We start from the raw sequence: 20,893 nt of genomic DNA, 5'->3' as shown, positions 1-20,893 counted from the left end.
AAAAAATTGTATTATTAAAATTGATCCATGACTCAATTTTAATTTTTTATTTTGCATCATTATCATCCATGATTCAATTTAATGATACACATTTTTTTTTTCTAATTTTTTTCTCCCGAACACAGATCTATGTTCAATTTTATGATGCGTATTTTTTTAGATTTTTTTCAATTTTTTTAAGATACATTCACGAGTACTTACATTAAAATTTGTTATCACCCGATCCTATATATATATATATATATATATATATATATATATATATATATATATATATATATATATATATATATATATATATATATATATTCTTGTTTTATTGTTTGCATTTCCATTTATTTATAGCTCTTTTATCATAAGCTGCTTCTTTTTGACGCATTAATTGCCTGCAATGAAACACTGATGCTTCAGAAAGGCGATCACTCCACTTTTCGGTTCACTTGCAAAGGGAAGCTAGTATACGACGTGGCGGCTTTAGTAGTGGTCGTCGGCCATGAAGAACCATCAAATTATTAATAAGCAGAACATCGCCTTTCTTCCAAGGTATAGCAACGCACTCTTCTTCCAGGATCTTTCTGTAATCTTCCACAGCATCATCAGGCAAAGGGTCGCCATTACCGATCTCGACACTTAGAAATTTTCCGGCAGATCCACTATATGTAGTTGTAATAGGGTTGAACCATGTTTTCCGGCGACTCTCTTTGTCAAACCTGACGGCTGGCAGTGGGCCTGTTGTAACTTTTGCAGCATTCCCAATCCATTCAATCTTTATTCCAAGCTTTGCTGCCCTGTGAATGGAAGAATCTCTTGAGCAATGCATGTTTGCATAAACTTGGTGAACTTTACTTGTATTATATTATGCAATGTTTTTTAAAACATGTTTGAACAACTGGTTGGACCGAGAACCCGAGAAATGAACGGTTCAACTAGTATCGGTTTTATGTCTATGTCTGAACTAAAATAAACCAGTCATTTTTTAGAAAAATCCGGTCGAAGCCGTTAAGTTAAACCGGTTGAATAAAATTAAAACACATGAAAATCAATCATTAGATAAGAACATATGGTTTTTCATAACTATTTAGATTTATTCTAATAAAAACACATGATAGATTTTATAAAATTTTCTAATGTGTTTTTATTTATCAAAAAGTTATATTTTGTTTCCTTATTATACTTTATTTTATTTTTGATATGTGGATTAATGTAAAACTTATTGGTATTAGTTTTTAATGTATTTTGATTGATCTCCAACTTTTATTTAATTTTATTTTTAATGTCTAAAGTTGTGGATGTCTATGTATGTAAGAAAATAAATTTAAAATATATATATATATATATATATATATATATATATATATATATATATATATATATATATATTATATCTAAAAAATTGGTTAAACTGGCGGTCGAACCAATTAATACGGAAACCGATCACTATACTGGTTCAATTAAAAACCGATTTTTAAATCATTGATATTATAGGGTTTTAAATTTTAAATGTGAAGAAAATAAGCATACATACGTTTCCTCAGCAACATTCTTATCATCTGTTTTGAATTTTGACTTCCAACTACGACCGGTGAAGGATGATGAATCGTCTTCATCGCTGATTACTTCTGTATACGTCAATCCATGCTCTTCTAGTCGTGCAACCAACTCTGGGTGCTTCTCTTTCATCTTTTCGTATATGATATGACTCAAAACTATCGGAGTTTCTCCCCCTTCTCCTGGTTCTTCATCACAATAGAAAAATACCTTCGTGGGGAAATCAGGAACCTGTACATGCATGAACATGTGAGCACTAAGTTGCAATTAGGTATGCCATTTGTTATCATGAAAAAAACGAGATTGACAGAATCGAGAAATTTACGTATGACATCTCGTGATGGAAAGGAATTCCCATATGGAGAGGAGATTCATTTGCGGTGTACACCCGGCCAACGACCTTCGTCCGACGGGCTATGCCGCCTAAGTAGGGAAATTCAGCGTAGGAGAAAGCTTCCACAACTCGGTCGAAGTCAGAAGGTGAGGAAACAGCGAAGCCTCGGAAAATAATAGCGCCGCTTTTCTGGAGAAGAGACTCCAGCCATGGCTTCTGAGCTCTAATTGCTTCTTCAAAGTCACGGAGTTCTTCAACTGCAGTGGAATCAGTGTTATGGTTAGGGGATAGCACCGCTGGGAAAAGAACGCCGTCGTCCTGGGGTTTTTGCTGAGGTAACTTTACGTCTCGGAAGAATTTTCCGGTGAAAGCTGCTACCACTTTTTGAGACGATTGAAGTTTTGGATCCTGGTGCTTCATATAGATATAGTTCCTTTGATGTATGTTTGATGTCTTTTTCTCTACGTAGTAACTATGGTACTTAGGCCAGCCTCCTGCTGGTTGTATCTTCATCATTTCGTTTATTTTAGTATACATATCCGCAGCTCTATGACAATGGCTTCCGGTGGTTGATTCTGACTCCATGGATTATTATCCGGGGCTGATATATATAGCCTTCATATTAGGGAAAATGACTTAAAAGTCCAACCAAGTTTTCAAACCGTTTAAAAAACCTCAATCATGTTTTGTCTGTTCAAAAAAACCCAACAAACTTAACATTTTATCTAAAAAGCCCAACTAAGTTACACTTTGTCGAAAGTCAAATAAGAGAAACAGATGACGTGGCTTATTACCGTATCGGAAAAATGACTTGTTAGACCAACGAAGTTTCCAAAACATTTAAAAAACTCCAATCATGTTTTGACTGTTCAAAAAAAAACTCAACGAACTTAAACAAAACAAAATTGGAATTTTCTGAACGGTTTGAAACTTTGTTGGACTTTTTAGACAAAAGGTTAAGTTCGTTGGGCTTTTTTCAACAAATAAAACATGATTGGAGTTTTTTGAATGATTTGAAAATTTCGTTGGGCTTTTAAGTCATTTTCACTTCATATTATAATCACATCATTTATAAAGGGTCCCACGTGTTTATTAGAGGTCCTTAATAATGGGTCCCATGTACTTATTTATTTCAAATCGCAATTTTTAAACTATTTTATATATTAGAACTTTCCATTGGCACAAAAAACATCATCTTTTTATTTATTTTTTCGGCAATGGTACTTCATTTTTTTAGTTATCGTTCTAAAGACTCTGTTTCTTTGATCTCGAGTTTTTTAATGAAAGGAAGCATACGAAGAAGAATGAAATGGAAGAAAAAAACAAATAACTAACATTGTCTTTCAGTTGAAATGGAATCCAAGTATTTAAGCCTTTTTTGACTTCCTTTCCTATCAATGGGTTGATGAAAAAGAGACATATTTTGCTCTCCTCCTATTTCATTCCATATTTTTCTTACTCTCTCCACGATCATGGTTATGTGAAGAATACGCCATTTATCATCCATTTATCATTTGGTAATGGTATTGGCAGAGCTGAAATAAACTCCTTTAACGTAAGGAGTATACCTCATAGCTTATATATATATACATAAAAGTAAGTATAATCTTGCCTTCTTTTCCCTTTTTTATCACCGTCTCGTCGTCATCATAGCTATGATTGGCTTCCGATAAAGAGTACATATCATTAATAAACACATGATCATTTTGACTTAGGCACCTCGAATAAGAGTTTTTTTCATAGCAAATAATTATTACATGGACCAATAAATACCACTCAAAATCATTGGCATTGGCGGTTTTTATAGGTGCTTATTGTGGCATCGCCAACACCTAACTTTTTAGATATTTTTCATGCACCGGCAATATCTATTTCAACATCGGCAACTTCTAATATGTATTCATGCGTCCCCACTAATCATTGGTGCACATATTTTTTATTACTTAATATACTACAAGAAATGAAAGTATTACCGGCGATAGACGTCGCCGATAAAAGTGTCATTCGCCACCGCTAATACTTTTAACAGTGACGTGTCGTCGCTGTAACATATATAATTTTCGGGAAAATGACTTATGAAGTTAACTAACTGTTGCATTTGTTTTCATTTGGTCCATTTTATTTTTTTGTACTCAATATACAATCGAACTTGTTGTTTGTATTCACCATAACCCTTTTGACTGGCTTTTGACCTGTGATAGCCGGTCAAAGGATTATGGTGAACACAAACAACAAGTTCGATGGTATATTGAGTTCAAAAAAAGAAAATTGACCAAATGAGAACAAACTTAACAGGCGGTTACCCTTCTAAGTTATTTTTCCCGAAAAGTTATATAAAATTAAAGTTGCAAAATTATCAAAGACTGCAACCTTCTTTGGCCATAACGTATATGAAGAATGTTTCGAAGAGGTGACTTCGTTAAAACATGGTCTATGCTATGCTTACTATGATTAGTTGTCAACACCTCTCTGCAAAAGGATATGAATGTATATGAGAGGTATATTTGTCAGCATAAACGTTTACCTCAAGGTATATTATGCTGATGTGTCAGCAAAATCTGCATGATATTGTACATATTGATGTTGTATCTTATCCCATGAGTTTGATCTTAAAACTAAGTAAACTCAAAATCATAGCACTTATGATTCCACTTGTTTGTAGACTTTGTCTAGAATCCATGATACGATAAATCATTTGATTGGAAATGTAAATGTAGTCATGAAATGCACCTGCTTAGTCAAGATTCCCTAATAAATTTTCAAGTGGATTACAAAGTTATACATGTATGAATAATGTTCTCTCATGGGTTTTGTTTTGAAGAGGAGCAAGAATGAATCTCATAAAGTCATTAATATCAGCAAGAGATGATGTGACATTTGCTATTAATGAGTAAAGGAAAAATGAATCAGGAGGGTAACCAACTGTTGCATTTGTTCTCATTTGGTCTCTTTCCTTTTTGTACTAAATATACCATTGAACTTGTTGTTTGTGTTCACCATAACCCTTTGACCGGCTATCATAGGTCAAAAGTCGATCAAAAGGGTTATGGTGAATGCAAACAACAAGTTCGATGGTATATTGAATACAAAAAAGGACTAAATGAGAACAAACATAACAGTTAGTTAACCTCAAGAGTCATTTTCCCTTAATTTTCAGGTATTTTCTTTTAACCACTGGGTTATGTTTTGTTTGCAAAAACAGTCCCCAATGGCATTTTCATAATTTTCGGATGCAGCTTAGTACCATGGGCGTACACCTAGGTATGTTGGGCGTACTCGGTTTCGTGCTAGTATGCTAGTATATGCCGGTACGTAGGGTGTACGCAACCAGGATACAAACCCTAATTTTTAGGGTTTGGACCCTATTTAAGCACATTTATAGACTCATGCACCCTCTTATCTTCAACCCCCTACCTCATTTCAAAACCCTAAAGTGTGTGAGTGTATTGTGAGGCTTGAAGAGCCTTTTTGTTCTTATTTTGGAGCTTTGGAGTAAAAGGAAGAACGATGTGGTTATGGTGTTTCACTCAAAGCATTGGATCCAACATCCATTTCCCTTGGTGCATCTTTTGGAGGTAAAAAGCTTCAACCTTGGTGTATGTTTCTTATGGATCTAGTTTTAGCTCAAAGTTGTCACCTTTTTATCCCAAAACTAGTCCTTGTGAGTAGGAGGTACTCCAAGACATTTGAGTTGTCCATTCAGAGGTTTTAGGGTGTGCTAAGTCATAAAAAATGTGTTTTCGGTCACTAGTTTCTCTACATGCATGAGCTAGAGTGTTTTAATGGGTAAAGAAGTTAGGGTTTATGGATCTAAGGTATTAATAGCCATTCTAAACCATCAAGTTGGAAACTTTATGGTTAAAGACACCCTTTTGAGCCTAGATATGAATTTTAGAGGTAAATGCTTAAGGAATAGGCACTTAATGGCTTAAGTGGATAGCAGCCGTGTACGTTTGGGCGTTCCAAGGGTTACTTTGTGCATACATGGTTATCTCCCTGATCCCTGGTCAACTGCATAGTACGCCCCACGTATGTAAGGAGTACGCCTCGCGTACTCTCTGAGTCAACTCGATTGACTCAGTTGACTTTTAACTGGATTTTACTAGGGTTAGACGTAGGGGTATTTTAGGTATTTTGACCTATATACTGATATTGTGCCCTTGAATTCATTAAGGTGATTGGTAGCATTGATCTCGGAGCGGCATGCTATTCAGTTGCTTATCTGTCTATCAGGTGGGTTTTCTCACTATATTCATGGGTCGAAGGCACCAATATTAACCCATTACTCATTATGTGGAATGCTAGTTGTCTCTGTGATGCTTGCATGAAAGACCAAGATCTAGAACCTGGCAATTGTATAAAAGACCAGGATCTGGCCACTGGCATTTGTATGAAAGACCAGATCTGGCCCCTAGCACTTATATGTAAGACCAGGATTTATCCATCGACATTGCAAGGAAAGACCATAGGGGTAGCCCGTGGCACTTGTATATTTTGTGTATGTGGTATTTTGGAGAACTCGTTAAGCTTTGTGCTTACCGTTTATGTTTATCGTTTCAGGTACTTATGATTCGAAAGGAAAGGTCCTAGTGTGATGGCACATCATCCTCCCCTCATGACTTCCGCATTTGAAATAATTGTACTATGATGTTTTGAATATTATAACTTGATGTCGATTTTGAACAATTAATGGATGAGTTGATGGATTTTTAAATGAAATTTTTTATTGCCATTTTCAGGATGTTACAGTTACAAATACTCCAAATATTGCCGCTAATGCAATTTATCATCGCTAAAAGCATTGTCGGGATTGGTATTTTCAATTTTTTTTCTTTTGTATTTCACGTTAAAATTAAAAAAAATACTATATAAAAAGTATAAAAACTTCTATGATTTAATTAAAAATATTAATCCAGCATCCGTTTAAAATACTCATCCAATTTAACATAATGCAAAATATCCAAAATACTAGTCTAAAATACTTACACAAAGAAAATATTTCAAAAATCTTAAAAGTAGCTACCCATCATCATTGCTCTTCTCATTTCGTCTGCTTTCATTTTGTTGTGGCAACGAACGAAACCAATCTTCAAGTGTGGCACTACATGCCGGATCTTTTAACATTGTTTGAAGCATGTCTAACTACAAAGAAAACAACATAGTCTTATAATTAAAACCAACATTATAACATTCTGTATACAAAATATACATTCCACATACAAACAAATAATGTAGCACTGTACTATAACTAAACTTAGTAAAATATAAGCAAATTGCAAAAATATATTACCAAATAGACTTAAGAATACATACTACACATATTGCATATAACACATTTTAGCATTGTACTTTATTTCATTTTCTCCATTATAACATTGTACTTTTTTCATTTTTTCCATTATAGCATTGTACTTTCATAAACCAACAATTACCAAACTACAAAATACCAATATATCAAAGTATAACCAAAATAACTATTACCAAACTAACAATTACCAACATCTGAAACTATTACTAAACTAACAATTACCAACATTTGAAACAATTACCAAAATTAAATAGTCTTGTTACCAGTGATTGTGGCGGTAACTGTATCGGTGGTTGTTCTTGATCGTATATCTAAACAACCGTAGAAGGTTGACGTCTGATGCCCCTGATATGGCTTCGTCAAACACCTAATATTCTTTCAAAACAATTTTGTATATCCTTTGGTGTTAGACCGCAGGCTTTAGAAGAAGCTTGAGTTTGTTGACCGGTCACATGGAGTAAAGCATCTGTATTTTCAAAAAATGATAAACGTCATAAAACTTAGATTCTTAAATATCCTTTGACGATATAAACACTTATATGAAAACACAAATTAACCAGTTACGTAATGTTGCTCAATTCTAGGACTACTAAATACCCCTTGACGATCAGTATTAGCCTACAAAATGTTTTGATTCAAGTGATGTCTTATTTAACAATAAAAATTAGATTAATTATAATTTAAACAAATAGTTAAATATATCATAACATACTTCTTTGAAACAGACTTTGCTATACGAGCACGATCCCCCTCTATTTACAACTTGCTGTGCACGAACTCCTTTGTTTGATGCCGAACACTTTAAATATCCGTCCGTTTGAAAATGTTTGGCTGCTTGTGCCTAATTTTCACATGACAAACCCCTCGGGGTAGGGGGCTAATGCCCTTGGGATATCTGCAAGCCCTATAGCATTCTGAAAATAAGTATGCACTATATTTTTCTGGCCTCCATAAAATTTTTGTAGAGTCGCATCAATGCTCCGCAATAACTGAGCACGCTCGGGATCCAACTTAACCTTATCCAAATCAAACTGATTCTACAAATAAAAAAATAGTTAATTAAATACCAATCACAACTAAACTTAAAGTAGAGGAAACATTGTCCCAACCAGATACACTCATAGGGATGTTCATCCATATATACCTCCTAATCTTATGGGTAAACCAATTACCATACTTCCCGACAAGGAAATATGTGAGCCCCCTGTCAAAATCCAAATCTATGGGTTTTCCCTTGTTTGCCCATATCAGCTTTGAAAGCTGGATGTTTTCTTGAGAGACCTCTTCTTTTTTAGGAAGCTCAATTTAAAATTATAATTATAAATATTAGTCACGATAACTTATAATAAATGAATCAAAATAGCTAATAAATATATCCTAATAAGATATACCATCTTTTTCGTGTTATCCATGGCTAAAGCCTATTGGAGGTGGTGGATCCGTGGCTCCATCACCTCCATGTCCTAGGCCCATAACATCTCCCATCATGTAGAAAAGTATCACCCAACTAAACTCCATGTATAGCCTATATAATTACAAGATGTACTATATATAAACATAATATGAATAAAAGTTACCATGCAAAATTACAATATGAATAAAAGTTACACATATTACATATAAAAAATAAAACACTTCCTATTAAAGCATCCTACTTTGTTTGTTTGTTTTTTTTTTTTTGCCTTCATTTTTTCATTATAACATTTTGTTTCCAAATTGCATACAAATACATATAAAAAATTAATACTTTCCATTATAGTGTCCTACTTTGTTTTTTTTTCATTTTTTCATCTATAACATTATAGTTTCCAAATTGCATACAAATACACAAACTAATTATATAATTTCCTGTACATACACATATACATATAAAAAAATAATACTTCCCATTATAGCATTCTACTTTTTTTTTCATTTTTTTTCATCTATATCATTATAGCATCCAAATTGCAAACAAACACACAAACTACATACATAATTTCTATACATACAACTACACACATAAAAAATAATACACATCCTATTATAGCATCCTACCTTTTTTCACTTTTTTATGTATATCATTTTAGTATCCAAATTTCATACAAACACAGAAACTAAATACATAATTTCTTTACATACAATTATACATATACAAAAATAATACACATCCCATTATAGCATCCTACTTCATTTTTTCCATCTTTTTCATTATAGCATTGCAGTTCCCAAATTGCATATAAATACATATACAAAAATAATGTTTTCCATTATAGCATCCTAAATTGTTTTTTTTTTTTTCATTTTTCTTCATCTATAACATTATAGTTTCCAAATTGCATACAAATACACAAACTATATATATATATATATATATATATATATATATATATATATATATATATATATATATATATATAAGTTTCTATACATTTAAATACACATATAAAAACTAATACTTTCCATTATAACATCCTATTTTGTTTTTTGTTTTTTTCATTTTTTTCATATATATCATTATATTGCATATACATACAAATCCACAAACTACATATATAATTACCAAATTGCATATAAATACACAAACTACATACATAAGTTTTTATACATACATATATTGCATATATATACAAATATAATTTCTATTATAGAATCCTACATTGTTTTTTTATAGCATACATACACAAATTACATATATAATTTCCAAAGTCATACACATACACATACATTATAGTATCCTACTTTGCTTTTTTCATTGCACACAAATACATACAAAATTACACATGGAAAAATACATACATGCATCATATACATACAAATACATATCATATATACACAAAGTCATACATATATACATACATAAATAATACACATCCAAATTCCAAGAACACATACATAATTCAACATATTATCCATATATTCTATAAACACGGAAAAAAAAAGTTGTGGAGAAGGGTGGTGGTGGGGGTATTCCAGAAAAATTTCGGCCAACAACAACTTTTCCGGCAAAATTCTAGCCAACAACTTTTCTGTCCAAATTCCGTTAGAAATCAACCAAATATGTCCAATATCAAAATTTCAAGCAGAAAACAACTAAATCAGCAAGAATCGACAAAAAGAATGTGAAATCGAGCAAAAAGGAGAAGGAATTGTACCTATGATCACCGATTGCTGCTTTTTGTCATCGGTATTACACTTCCCTTCACCGAAAAAGGTGGCCATCGATGGAATATAGGGAATAGGAGTAAAGTACGATGAAGTAGATAGAGGGAAAGTCACAATCGGTGGTGGGAATCAACATAGAGGAAGTGAAGGGAGAAAAGGAAAAGTGCTCAGCGGGTTTCAATGTCTATATCCCGAAAAGGCATTAGCGGTGATGGGTATTAGCAGCGACACAAATGAATTAGTGGCGAGACGAAGAAACTACCAGCGACACCTTGTAGAGGGAAACTCTCACGGTATTTTTTTCGGACATCAACGGCAACAGGATTTGCCACTAAAGGCATCGTCGCTATTGCGATTCACACCTTGTATTATCACTCTTTGGATTGGGAACAAAATTGAAAGGGGGGGGGGGGGTAATACGATGCATTGACATGGATCGAGGGTTAACAATCATTAGTAGCGACGCCTTTAGTGACAACAGCCAACTTTAGTGGCGACGCCTTTAGTGACAACAGCCAACTTTAGTGGCGACATACAGCGTGAAAGTTCTATGTCACCGCTACAGGTGGTTGTTGCCGCTAATGATTGTTATTCTAGTAGTGATATATATTAAGTGGTGAGTTATTATTTTACGATTTTGTCTATTTAACCCTTCTAATTTCGTGATAGTTCATTTTTTTCATATTTATATTATAACTATTGATTATTTATTTATACATAATTAAGTTTATTAAATATTTAATGAAACAATATATTTTTTAATATTTTAGTTTAGACAAAACTTCATAAATGGTCTTTGTGGTTTCACGAAATCTGAAGTTTCATTCCTAACTTTCAAAACTTCATGGCTGGTCATTGTGGTTTCAAAACTTTTGATTTTGGGTCCCTATTGCTGACTCCGTCAAGTTTTCTCCATTAAGCGAAGGGCATTTCCATCATTTAACTACTACAGGGACCATTTATGAAAATTTACCTTATTTAAAAAATAGAAATAAGAAAATATAATTATTTAATATAAAAGGGTCCTCCCTTCTCTCTCTCTCTCACACACACAACAACAACTCATACCACACATCCTATCCACCCACCCTTCATTGTCTTCTTCCCTGATCCACCTTTCTTCACTATTATTATCTCTTCCATACAAAGAACATGCAACGCAAAATCAAAAAGGAAATACATTCCCCATTTTTATTATACTCGATTTTGTTGCATCATCGCGACCAACAAAACATATTCGATTAATAACCCTTCGACTTTGAATTCTTAGAAATGTTAGTTTGAGCTCTTAAAAGTGCTTGACACCGGAAATTAACAAATATCGGAGCAATATTTATTTTTACTACATGTCGTATATCTTATGACCACAAATCGTTCATCGTCGATGATTTTGTGATAGAGGCGATGGATTTTGGACATCATATATAGCTACACCATCCCTACCCCAAGAAGTATCATTTGAGGGGTAAATCACTTACTCAACATATAAGAAGACATTAGTGCATTTATGATTGCTGATGGATATTGATAAAAATAAAATTCATATCTAGCTTTAATTTCCACTTAAACCCACCATCAGAATCAAGAAAATCCTAGAAAAACTATCAATGGTCAAGAAAACTAATTTAGAGGAAGAATATTATTCTACTAATCTTTTGTGAATATAATATATTTGCATCGTTTTCTCATAACAAGAACACAACACAAAATTGATTTAAGCATCTTTTGTGAAACGTAGAACTATGAACAAAAGACGAAAACAAGAGCCAGGATAACTTTGTACATAACGAAAGAAATCGATATTGTACCTATTTGAGATTTGAGGACCAAGAACATTGATCATATCATCACTTTCAGATACCATCTTGTAGACTCATAGGAATGTCATCATCACCATCATGAAATTTCACTTCCCTAAAGTTTCCTAAACTGAAATGATGCTCACAATCATCATCATCGTTATTAGGAGAATAGGTAGACAAATTTGTTTCTTGTTGATGTACAAACCCATATTTTGTCACTGTATTCCCAACGTCGGTCGCCTTCTTGGTTCTCTTAGCCACCATCACCCTTCTCACATGAGGCTTCATGCCCTATTTGCCAAATTATATCTTTAATTTTTTTTGGGTTTCGATGCTTACCTTGTGGAATTCTGGGTTCGCAATTCTAGATCATCCTTGGTAGTGCTTCTTTACAGGTCAAGACCGGGTTCCCAGGATATGTTTCAGTAGACAAATCTGGAGCTTTCATTTTTGGGTTTTCTTCATTTGTGGGTGTATATAGGGAAGACGATGAGCAGAAAAAGTAGAGACTCAGGTGCTATGAATTGGATATTTCATTAAGAACCGAAGTTGGTAGAGTTGGGTGTGAGATCTATAGATCGATTCATAGGATTTGAACGAGTGAGATTTGGAAACACGAAGGAATGCCATGATGTTATCGTTCAATCAAACTCTACGATCACTTCCATTGTTGCAACTTTGTTTTTAAGGATTCATCCATTGTAAAGTGGATTATTGTGTCTGTGTTTGTGTGTATGTGTATGTGTGAGAGAGATAAAGAGAGAAAGAGATTAAGGAGTTATATATATATATATATATATATATATATATATATATATATATATATATAATAATAATAAAACTTCATAAATGGTCTCTGTGGTAGTGAAATGATGGAAATACCCTTTATTTAACGGACAAAACTTGATGGAGTGACCAATAAAGACTTTTGTTAAAAATTTTGAAACCAAAGGGTCCTTCTACGAGGTTTTTTAAACATAGTGACTATACTTTAGATTTCGGGATACGACAGTGACCATTTATGAAGTTTTCTCTTTAGTTTTTTAGGTTAATGACCTACAAAGGTAACGAACTTTGGTCTTTGTCCACATTTAGGTAATCATGTTTTTTTCGTTCATATTTGACCATTGAACTTGTTTGACCTGTTCAAAATAGGGTAATATGACTGGTAATTACGATAATATTACCCTATTATGAACAGGTCAAACAAGTTTATTGGTCAAATGTGTACGAAAAAAACATGTTTACCTAAATATAGACAAAAACCAAAGTTTCTTACCCTTTTTGGTAATATTGGACAAGAATCGTCTTAGGGATTGTGCTCTGGGATTAGGCTCCGATAGTCAATGAACAATTAGGTTAGGCTTGGTCTAACCTAGTTTAGTCCCAACTAGTTATGGGTTAGGCTGTGTTGCTAGATCTTTAAAGCACATACAACCTAACCCCTTAAGCATACACAACCTAACCCCTAACTAACTGGGCCTAAACTTGGTTGGCCCAAGACTTGACCATCTCCTCATACATAAAGACCGGGCAACCCAATTAGTTGCACTTAACATAAAGAACCCAATATTAACAAAATGGGGAAGGAACTTTGGTTTTTATCCATATTTAGGTAACATGTTTTTTTGTACACATTTGACCTGTAAACTTGTTTGACCTGTTTATAATAAGGTAATGTTACCGGTAATTACTAGTCATATTACCTTATTTTGAATAGGTCAAACAAGTTTAATACTCGAATATGTACGAAAAAAAACATAGTTACCTTAATGTGAATAAAGAACAAAGTTCATTACCTTTCTAGTTCAGTAACCCTAGTTTATATAAAGTTTAATGTCTAATAATATGTTTGTAGTTAAATATTTTATGATAAAATAATATTATATTTAAAAAAAAACAAACAAGAAAATAAAATGAAAATATTGTATATAGTATTTTAGATAAATTAAAATAAATTATTTAAATTATATATATAAAAAAAAAGTTAGATTCATACACAATAATTTTTCTTTATACACAATAATTTATATTTTAAAATGTTGTATTGTATAATTGTATAAAACAAAAATTGTTGTCTACGGAGAAAAAAAAAATATTATGTCATTTCTCTAAAATAAATTACTACACATTATACATTGTATTAGGGTTCTAGTATAGCTGCTGTTTTTTTTTTTTTTTTTTAACAGTATAAATTATCGATTAGTAATCATTCATTTTTTTTTTAAGTTAATATTCATATCATACCTTATTAATAAATTTTGGATCAATATTCAATGTGATTTTAATTGTCAACTTTGATGTCTATCGACATTTCATGCTTTAAGTTAGCAAACCGGGTCATTTAAGAGACATTGTTTGCGATGAATATTTTCTTATATTGATTAATTTTTTAAAGAAATCTTCTAAAAATAACTATGGTGTTGTAAAAAATTATATTTGTAATGATATTGATAACATATTTTCTGAAAACAATTATTATAAACGTTGAAGAATATATTGGTATCTTTAAATAAATTTAAAAATATCAATAAATTTTATATGTTTATTTTAGTTATTTTACACATAAAAAAGTTGTTCAACAATAAAAAATGATTTATCATTTCATTATGTTTTGGTATTCGATAATCTAATCTTAAAACATTTTTGAAACTCTATTTTAATACCGGGTAACGCAACAAACATTTAAAAGAAAACATAAATTATTTTTAATAATCAATACCAAATACCTCCAAAATAAAATTTAATGAATTTACAATCACATTTGAAGAAGTTGGTATATAAAGAGACCGGTTATCCATCTATCAATTAGTTTATCCTTATCTATGCTTTCAAATCAATTATTATCATTATCATATGAATAGAAGTAGCTTAGAGTTAGCTAACTAGTCTCCCTTAATGTTTTTAAAATTATTAGCTTTATCTTATGAGTAGAGTTAGTTTTTTTATTTTATTTTATTTTTATCTTTTTTTAATATCAAATCTAACATACTTCTAAACTACTCCTTAAATTCACTTATACTCACGATGGGACATCTGTAACATCCAAATTTTTGGGAAGTTCCTTTTTAGCCCCTAGTATGAAATCCCTTTCATATTAGTCCCTTTGTTAGTATGCAGGGCGTACTAGCCATAGCTTGGTCGCACATCATTAACCACGTATGTTGGGCGTATGTGGTGTACGCATGACGTACTCATGTTTGAAGCAAACCCTAGTTTTTAGGGTTTGCAACCTATTTAAGGATGAAGTAAAACCTAGTTTTTAGGCGTACATGGTGTACGCATGACATACTTAGCCTCCATTTCCCTTGAAGTGCTAATCTCGAACCCTTAGCCACCTTAGTGCATTTGTGAGCTTCTTAAGTGATTTTTGGTGTCCTTTAGAGCTTTTGAAGAAGAAGGAAGCTTGAGAAGAAGTAAGGACGTGAGAAGAGCTTGTAGATCCAGAAGTTTGGCACCATTTCTGACCCATTGAAGGTATAAAGTTGACCATTGCATGCTTAGATATATTTTTAGGGTGGAAAATGTCATCTTTTGGTCTTATAGTTTGGATTCTTGGAGTTAAGGAACTTCAAACCATATGTGTTGTCCATTTGAGCTCTTAGACGTGTTCTGAGTCATAAAAATTGGATCTTGATGGTTAAGCCTCAATCATCCAAGTGTTAGGGACCAACTAAGTGTGCTTATTGACTTGATTCATGTTTTAAGCCTTATCCTTGCATGCAAAAGCATAAAGTTTTCAACTTTATGGCTTAGGACGTTTCTACGGGTCTGAATCTAAGTTTTGGACATAAGGTCTTAAGGGATTAAGACGTAGGGCTAAGTTTGGTTTGGCAGACCAGTATGTCATGCACACTCAAGTGTACGCTGTGTGTACTAGGTCAGCGCCTCAACTTTGGTCAACACAATGTACATTGGTCATACAAGCCAAGTACGACGCACATCTGTGATCTATGGGCTTGGAAGATTTTGGCTCTTTTGGATGTTGGGCTTTAAACTTGAGAAGATCGGGCCTCGGGCCCACCTGAGTGTAGCAAGTCCTTTTTGGGCCTAATGCCATGTTTGGGGATCCTTGGGCCATAATGGGCCATAAAGTCCTTATGATGGACTTGGATGTTTTTTTGGGTTTTATGGTTTTGGGCCTTGGAGAGAACGAGGCCCAATAAGGTAAAGGTAAACGAGCCTTTTGCCTTAGGTCAAGGACTAGGATTTGGACCTTGAGTTAGATTGTGACCTAACTTCTAATTAGGGTTTTGTGCTTGTGCGTTAGGGAGAGGAGTTCGTGAGTCATCCACCGAGTGAGTCTTCCTTTACAGTAGCTGTGATAATTATCAGTCATGTCTATAATTGTATGATGATTCAGTGATTACCATTATGATATTGTGTGGTAGTGGTAGGGGTGAAATAGACCCAATATCCAGTTGAAAAAGACTGAAGGGTTAGGCTAATACCCAAATATGCATGGCAGTATCCGATTGAGATAGACCGAAGGGGAGGCTAGCAACCAGATATGCTTGGCAATATTAAGTTGAAATAGACTGAAGGGGTAGGCCAACACCTATATATGCTTGACACTATGTATGTTTAGTATGTTTTCTAATTATATAAATGCAATACAAACATAATAGAAGTAAAAATAAGTGGTAACAGAAAGATATCTTATTCTGGTAGGCAGTTGCATATTCTCACGAAGTTCGTGCCTAAATGTATATTTTCATAACTAAAAGCACTAGATTTGTTTTGTGGTATTTTTATCCATTTTGAGTAGGTATATCTCTTTCTAGTAGATCAAATGTTTTGATTTTTTGGTGAAAAAATGAGCATTCCGAGAATCTGTTATCACACCACTAGATCAAATGCCCATTTCCTTTATCTAACTATCTCTTTGTTTACATAATCTGAAATATGTAAGATTAAATTCAATTAATAGCACTTTAAAGTTTGTCAATTCTTCAACTTTCGCTAGTATTTTAATCTTTTTTTCAAAGAAAGGGTTAGATTTTTGCTTTGGAATAAATTTATCGCCTCATTATAAAGGCTTCCAAGATGTAACAGAAAGACATCTTTCAATTTTGAATATACAACAATAGTTTAAATGTTCATCCGGAGTCGAATCTTGATTATTAGTAGTGTCGTGTAAATATATGTAAATGACTATAAAGTGTTGTTATGTATATATACCATTCTTGAATCTATGTAAATGACCATCTTGCCCTTCTGTTTAGAACTAATGGTTAACAACAAGTGATCCTTTCTTTAAGAACTGTTAGAAATCATTGTTTAAATTCTATAAAAATTAATACAAATGTAATTTATACTACTCACAATATGATTATTGATAATTAACTTAATGTTTGTAATAAGTAAAAAAGGGAAAAATTGTTACATATGTCCAGTTTAAGTAAAAATGAAACATATACTTAGGCAAGCAAGCATTTTTATGCTTCTTTATTCCATAAAATCCTACTGCCATTGAGTATAAAAGAAACATATGCCTATTTACTAATTAATTGATGAAAACTATCATATGATCACTCTATTGCTAATTATGGTTAACTTTACTAATTTTCTTATTAGGTTCTCAAAAGAAGGTAAGCGATTATACTCAAAAGACCGAGACATGGAACATGAGTAGCTCCTATAAAATAGTAGTGACATTTAATAGGTTCAGAAAACCAGTAGGAGATGAAGGAAATGAACTTGTACAATACCTTGGGACACTTGTGAGGATGTATAATCATGTTGGAATATATTATGATGATTGGAGGAAGATCTCTATATAGAAGAAAGAATATATGTATTCTATGGTTAAGGTGCGTATCTATTAACCAAAATTATAGTGTATTTATATTTACATGTAAGCTTTATTTGTAGGCCAAGTTTGTTATTCATCCGACTGAAACAAGTGAAATCAATAAATGGATCCTTTTTAGCATGGGGAAAAGATGGAGGACTTGGAAAGGTTCACTAAAATCACTTGCATACGATTCAAGTCTTACAATCGATCAAATTGTGGCACAACAAATTGAGAAAGATAACAGGGTAAACCCAACTCAGTTAAAAAAACTTGTTACTCATTAGTTTACTCAAAAATATCAGGTAATATATTTAGTTTCTTACATAAACTAAGGAATTTATCCTATTACTCATTGATTACCCTTAATGGCCTAGCATGCTTTTTATTCATTGAATCCCTACTTTTAGCTTTTAGTTAAAACAATTTTACACTAAAAAATAGAAAGTACATTGCTATTATGGGTAAAAGATAAAGTAAATTTATGGAAAATGATAAAAAAAAAAAAAAAAGTTGTGTACCCTTAATGGCCTAGCATGTTTTTTATTCATTGGATCCCTACTTTTACCTTTTAGTTAAAACAATTTTTCACTAAAAAAAAGAAAGTACATTGATATTGTGGGTAAAAGATAAAGTAAATTTATGGAAAATGATAAAAAAGTTGGTTACCCTTAATGGCCTAGCATGGTTTTTATTCATTGAATCCCTACTTTTACCTTTTAGTTAAAACAGTTTTTCACTAAAAAATAGAAAGTACATTGCTATTGTGGATAAAAGATGAAGTAAATGTATGCAAAATGATAAATAAATAAATAAAAAAGGTCGGTTACCCTTAATGGCCTAGCATGTTACATATTGTATTATCAATAAAGAAATGCATGTAAATTGCTATTATATGTAAATAAATGAAATTTGTTTCTATTATGGATTAATTATGGATCTCAACTATTTGCTTCCACCATCTTGATTATGTACAAAATACTTATGTAGAGCATGTTTAATTTGAGTAGAAAGAGTCGTGCAAAGATGGAAGAGCCCCATGTTTATGGGAAAAAATCATTTGCTCGACTTGCTCACGAAGAGGTATTATTATATTTTATTATTTTGACTTATATTATCATCTTATATTTGTATTCTTTTATTTATTTTCATCAAACATAACTACATCTTGTTATAGGCATTGAATAATGGTGTACCCAACACAAGGAAAAATATATGTAAAAACCCATACTCGTAAAATTGGAAATATCGTGAATGAAAAAGTTGCTCAAGTTATGGTAATGATTTCCTTAGACATTATATATACATGTTTTTAATCATATCAAGTCATATACTCTTTGTTTCATTTTAAACCTTATTATTTGTCCCACTTTCAAAGTTTTAGAAACATACTTTTAAAGTAGGTTACTATACTATGATAGTATAACAACCACTTTCAAAGTGTTAGAAACACACTTTTAAAGTAGGTTGTTATACTATGATAGTATAACAACCACTTTCAAAGTATGTTGCTATTAATTTGAAAGTGGGACAAAAATAGTGGGTGAGAAACACTTGTCATATTTTTTGTATGTTGCTATTATGCAGACTTCCCTACAAGCCATTGCAAGCGACTCCTCAAATACCCAAGGATTAAGTACCCTAGGATCTGTAGATGATTTTTCAAATGATGACTACTCTAAAGTTAAGGTCCTGAAAAAGAGGGTATATCAAATGTGTTTAAAGGATGCCTACCGTAAAAGAGAAGGTTGTTTCTTGTTCTAATGATCCGAGTTTCAAACAACTAAAAACTATGGTAAACATTATGGAGAATATCATCCAAGAACATATCCAAAATGGAAACTTGTCTGGAAGTCTTAGTAATATGAACATACAAGTACATATGTCATCTATAATTGCATTGTTCCTTTTCAATTAACCTATGAACAAAAAAAATTCATTAAAATTCGTCCATTATCATATTTCCAATTGGAATCAAGAATGACCACTTTTGCCCTTCTGAATAATCTTCTTGGTGCATATATGCATCTTCTTAAACACATTCTTTTTGTTCATTTGTACAAGACTAGTAGAAGGTATCGAGAGTTGGAAACTAATGGTACATGATATGGTCATATTTAGTCATATAATCCATGCATTATCTTGATACCTTATGTTGTTTTTGTCTCAAACCTTGAACAAAATATACTTAATTAGTTTAAAATTTCATTTTCAGCAATAAAGACATGCTTGGAAGGAAAATGAAGTGAAAATTGGCGATTGGAAGCTTGGATCTTGGATTTTGAAGAAAGAAGATGAAATTGAAGAAGAACATGACATTTTATCCTTCAACACAGTGTGTTGTATTGGAAAATCTCGATAAAGTAGTACCTTGCCGTACACGCGTTTTTAATGATAAACACGACGTGTTGAGTCCATGAACACGACGTGTTGCACCTATTATCAGAATCTATTTGTAACATCCGGATTCCTAGGTATCTTATTTTATGTTTTTATATTGAGTTTTGGAGAGGGACTCGGTGAGTAAGCGCTCAGACTCGCCGAGTAGGATCGCGAATGGTCGGACTGATTTAATGGCGGACTCGGCGAGTCCATGCGTGGAATCAGCGAGTCCATGCTATTTAATGAAACCCTAATTCTCCGGGGCTTGAGCCCCATATAAGGACCTTTTAGACACCATTTGCGGCTATCAGACCCCTGAGAAACCCTAGAGAGCAGAGAGAAGGATTGTAGTGCAAGAGAAGGGCCATTTCATCATTCTAAGTGTGATTTTACAAGAAAGAAGGAAGGAGGACAAACAAGGAAGGTTGAGGAGCTCAGATCTATCATCCATTCATCAGAGGAGGCTACTAGAGGTAATAATATGTGCTCAAACTCGTGTATTTGGTGTTCTACTTGAATCTAGGGTTTTCTTGTGCATTCTTTGTATTGGATACGAAGTATGTGAGGTCCCAGGGTGGAGT

At 32.7% G+C, this 20,893-nt stretch overlaps 1 protein-coding gene across 1 annotated transcript; it reads right to left on the bottom strand.

The window, feature by feature from the left end:
* Window positions 1–314: 314 nt before the first annotated feature.
* On the bottom strand, window positions 315–2,451 carry LOC145042891 (clavaminate synthase-like protein At3g21360). Its single transcript, XM_078991404.1, has 3 exons — window positions 1,874–2,451; window positions 1,526–1,779; window positions 315–788 (listed from the first exon to the last, which is right to left on the bottom strand). The coding sequence occupies exons 1-3, from the start codon at window positions 2,417–2,419 to the stop codon at window positions 437–439; spliced, it is 1,152 nt and encodes a 383-aa protein (XP_078847530.1). The 5' UTR covers window positions 2,420–2,451; the 3' UTR covers window positions 315–436.
* Window positions 2,452–20,893: the final 18,442 nt, after the last annotated feature.

Source organism: Lactuca saligna, chromosome 4 (assembly GCF_052625555.1).
Source record: "Lactuca saligna cultivar CGN05327 chromosome 4, ASM5262555v1, whole genome shotgun sequence".
Taxonomy (NCBI): domain Eukaryota; kingdom Viridiplantae; phylum Streptophyta; class Magnoliopsida; order Asterales; family Asteraceae; genus Lactuca; species Lactuca saligna.
This window is presented reverse-complemented; position numbering and strand designations above follow the sequence as displayed.

Bases quoted from the DNA above. Each gene is read 5' to 3' on its own strand.
- LOC145042891 (XM_078991404.1), bottom strand. From the start codon at position 2,419: ATGTATACTAAAATAAACGAAATGATGAAGATACAACCAGCAGGAGGC. The intron at 1,780-1,873 runs GTAAATTTCTCG...ATGCATGTACAG, and splicing joins TCCATCACGAGATGTCATAC to GTTCCTGATTTCCCCACGAA. The intron at 789-1,525 runs GTATGTATGCTT...TTCCATTCACAG, and splicing joins AAGAATGTTGCTGAGGAAAC to GGCAGCAAAGCTTGGAATAA.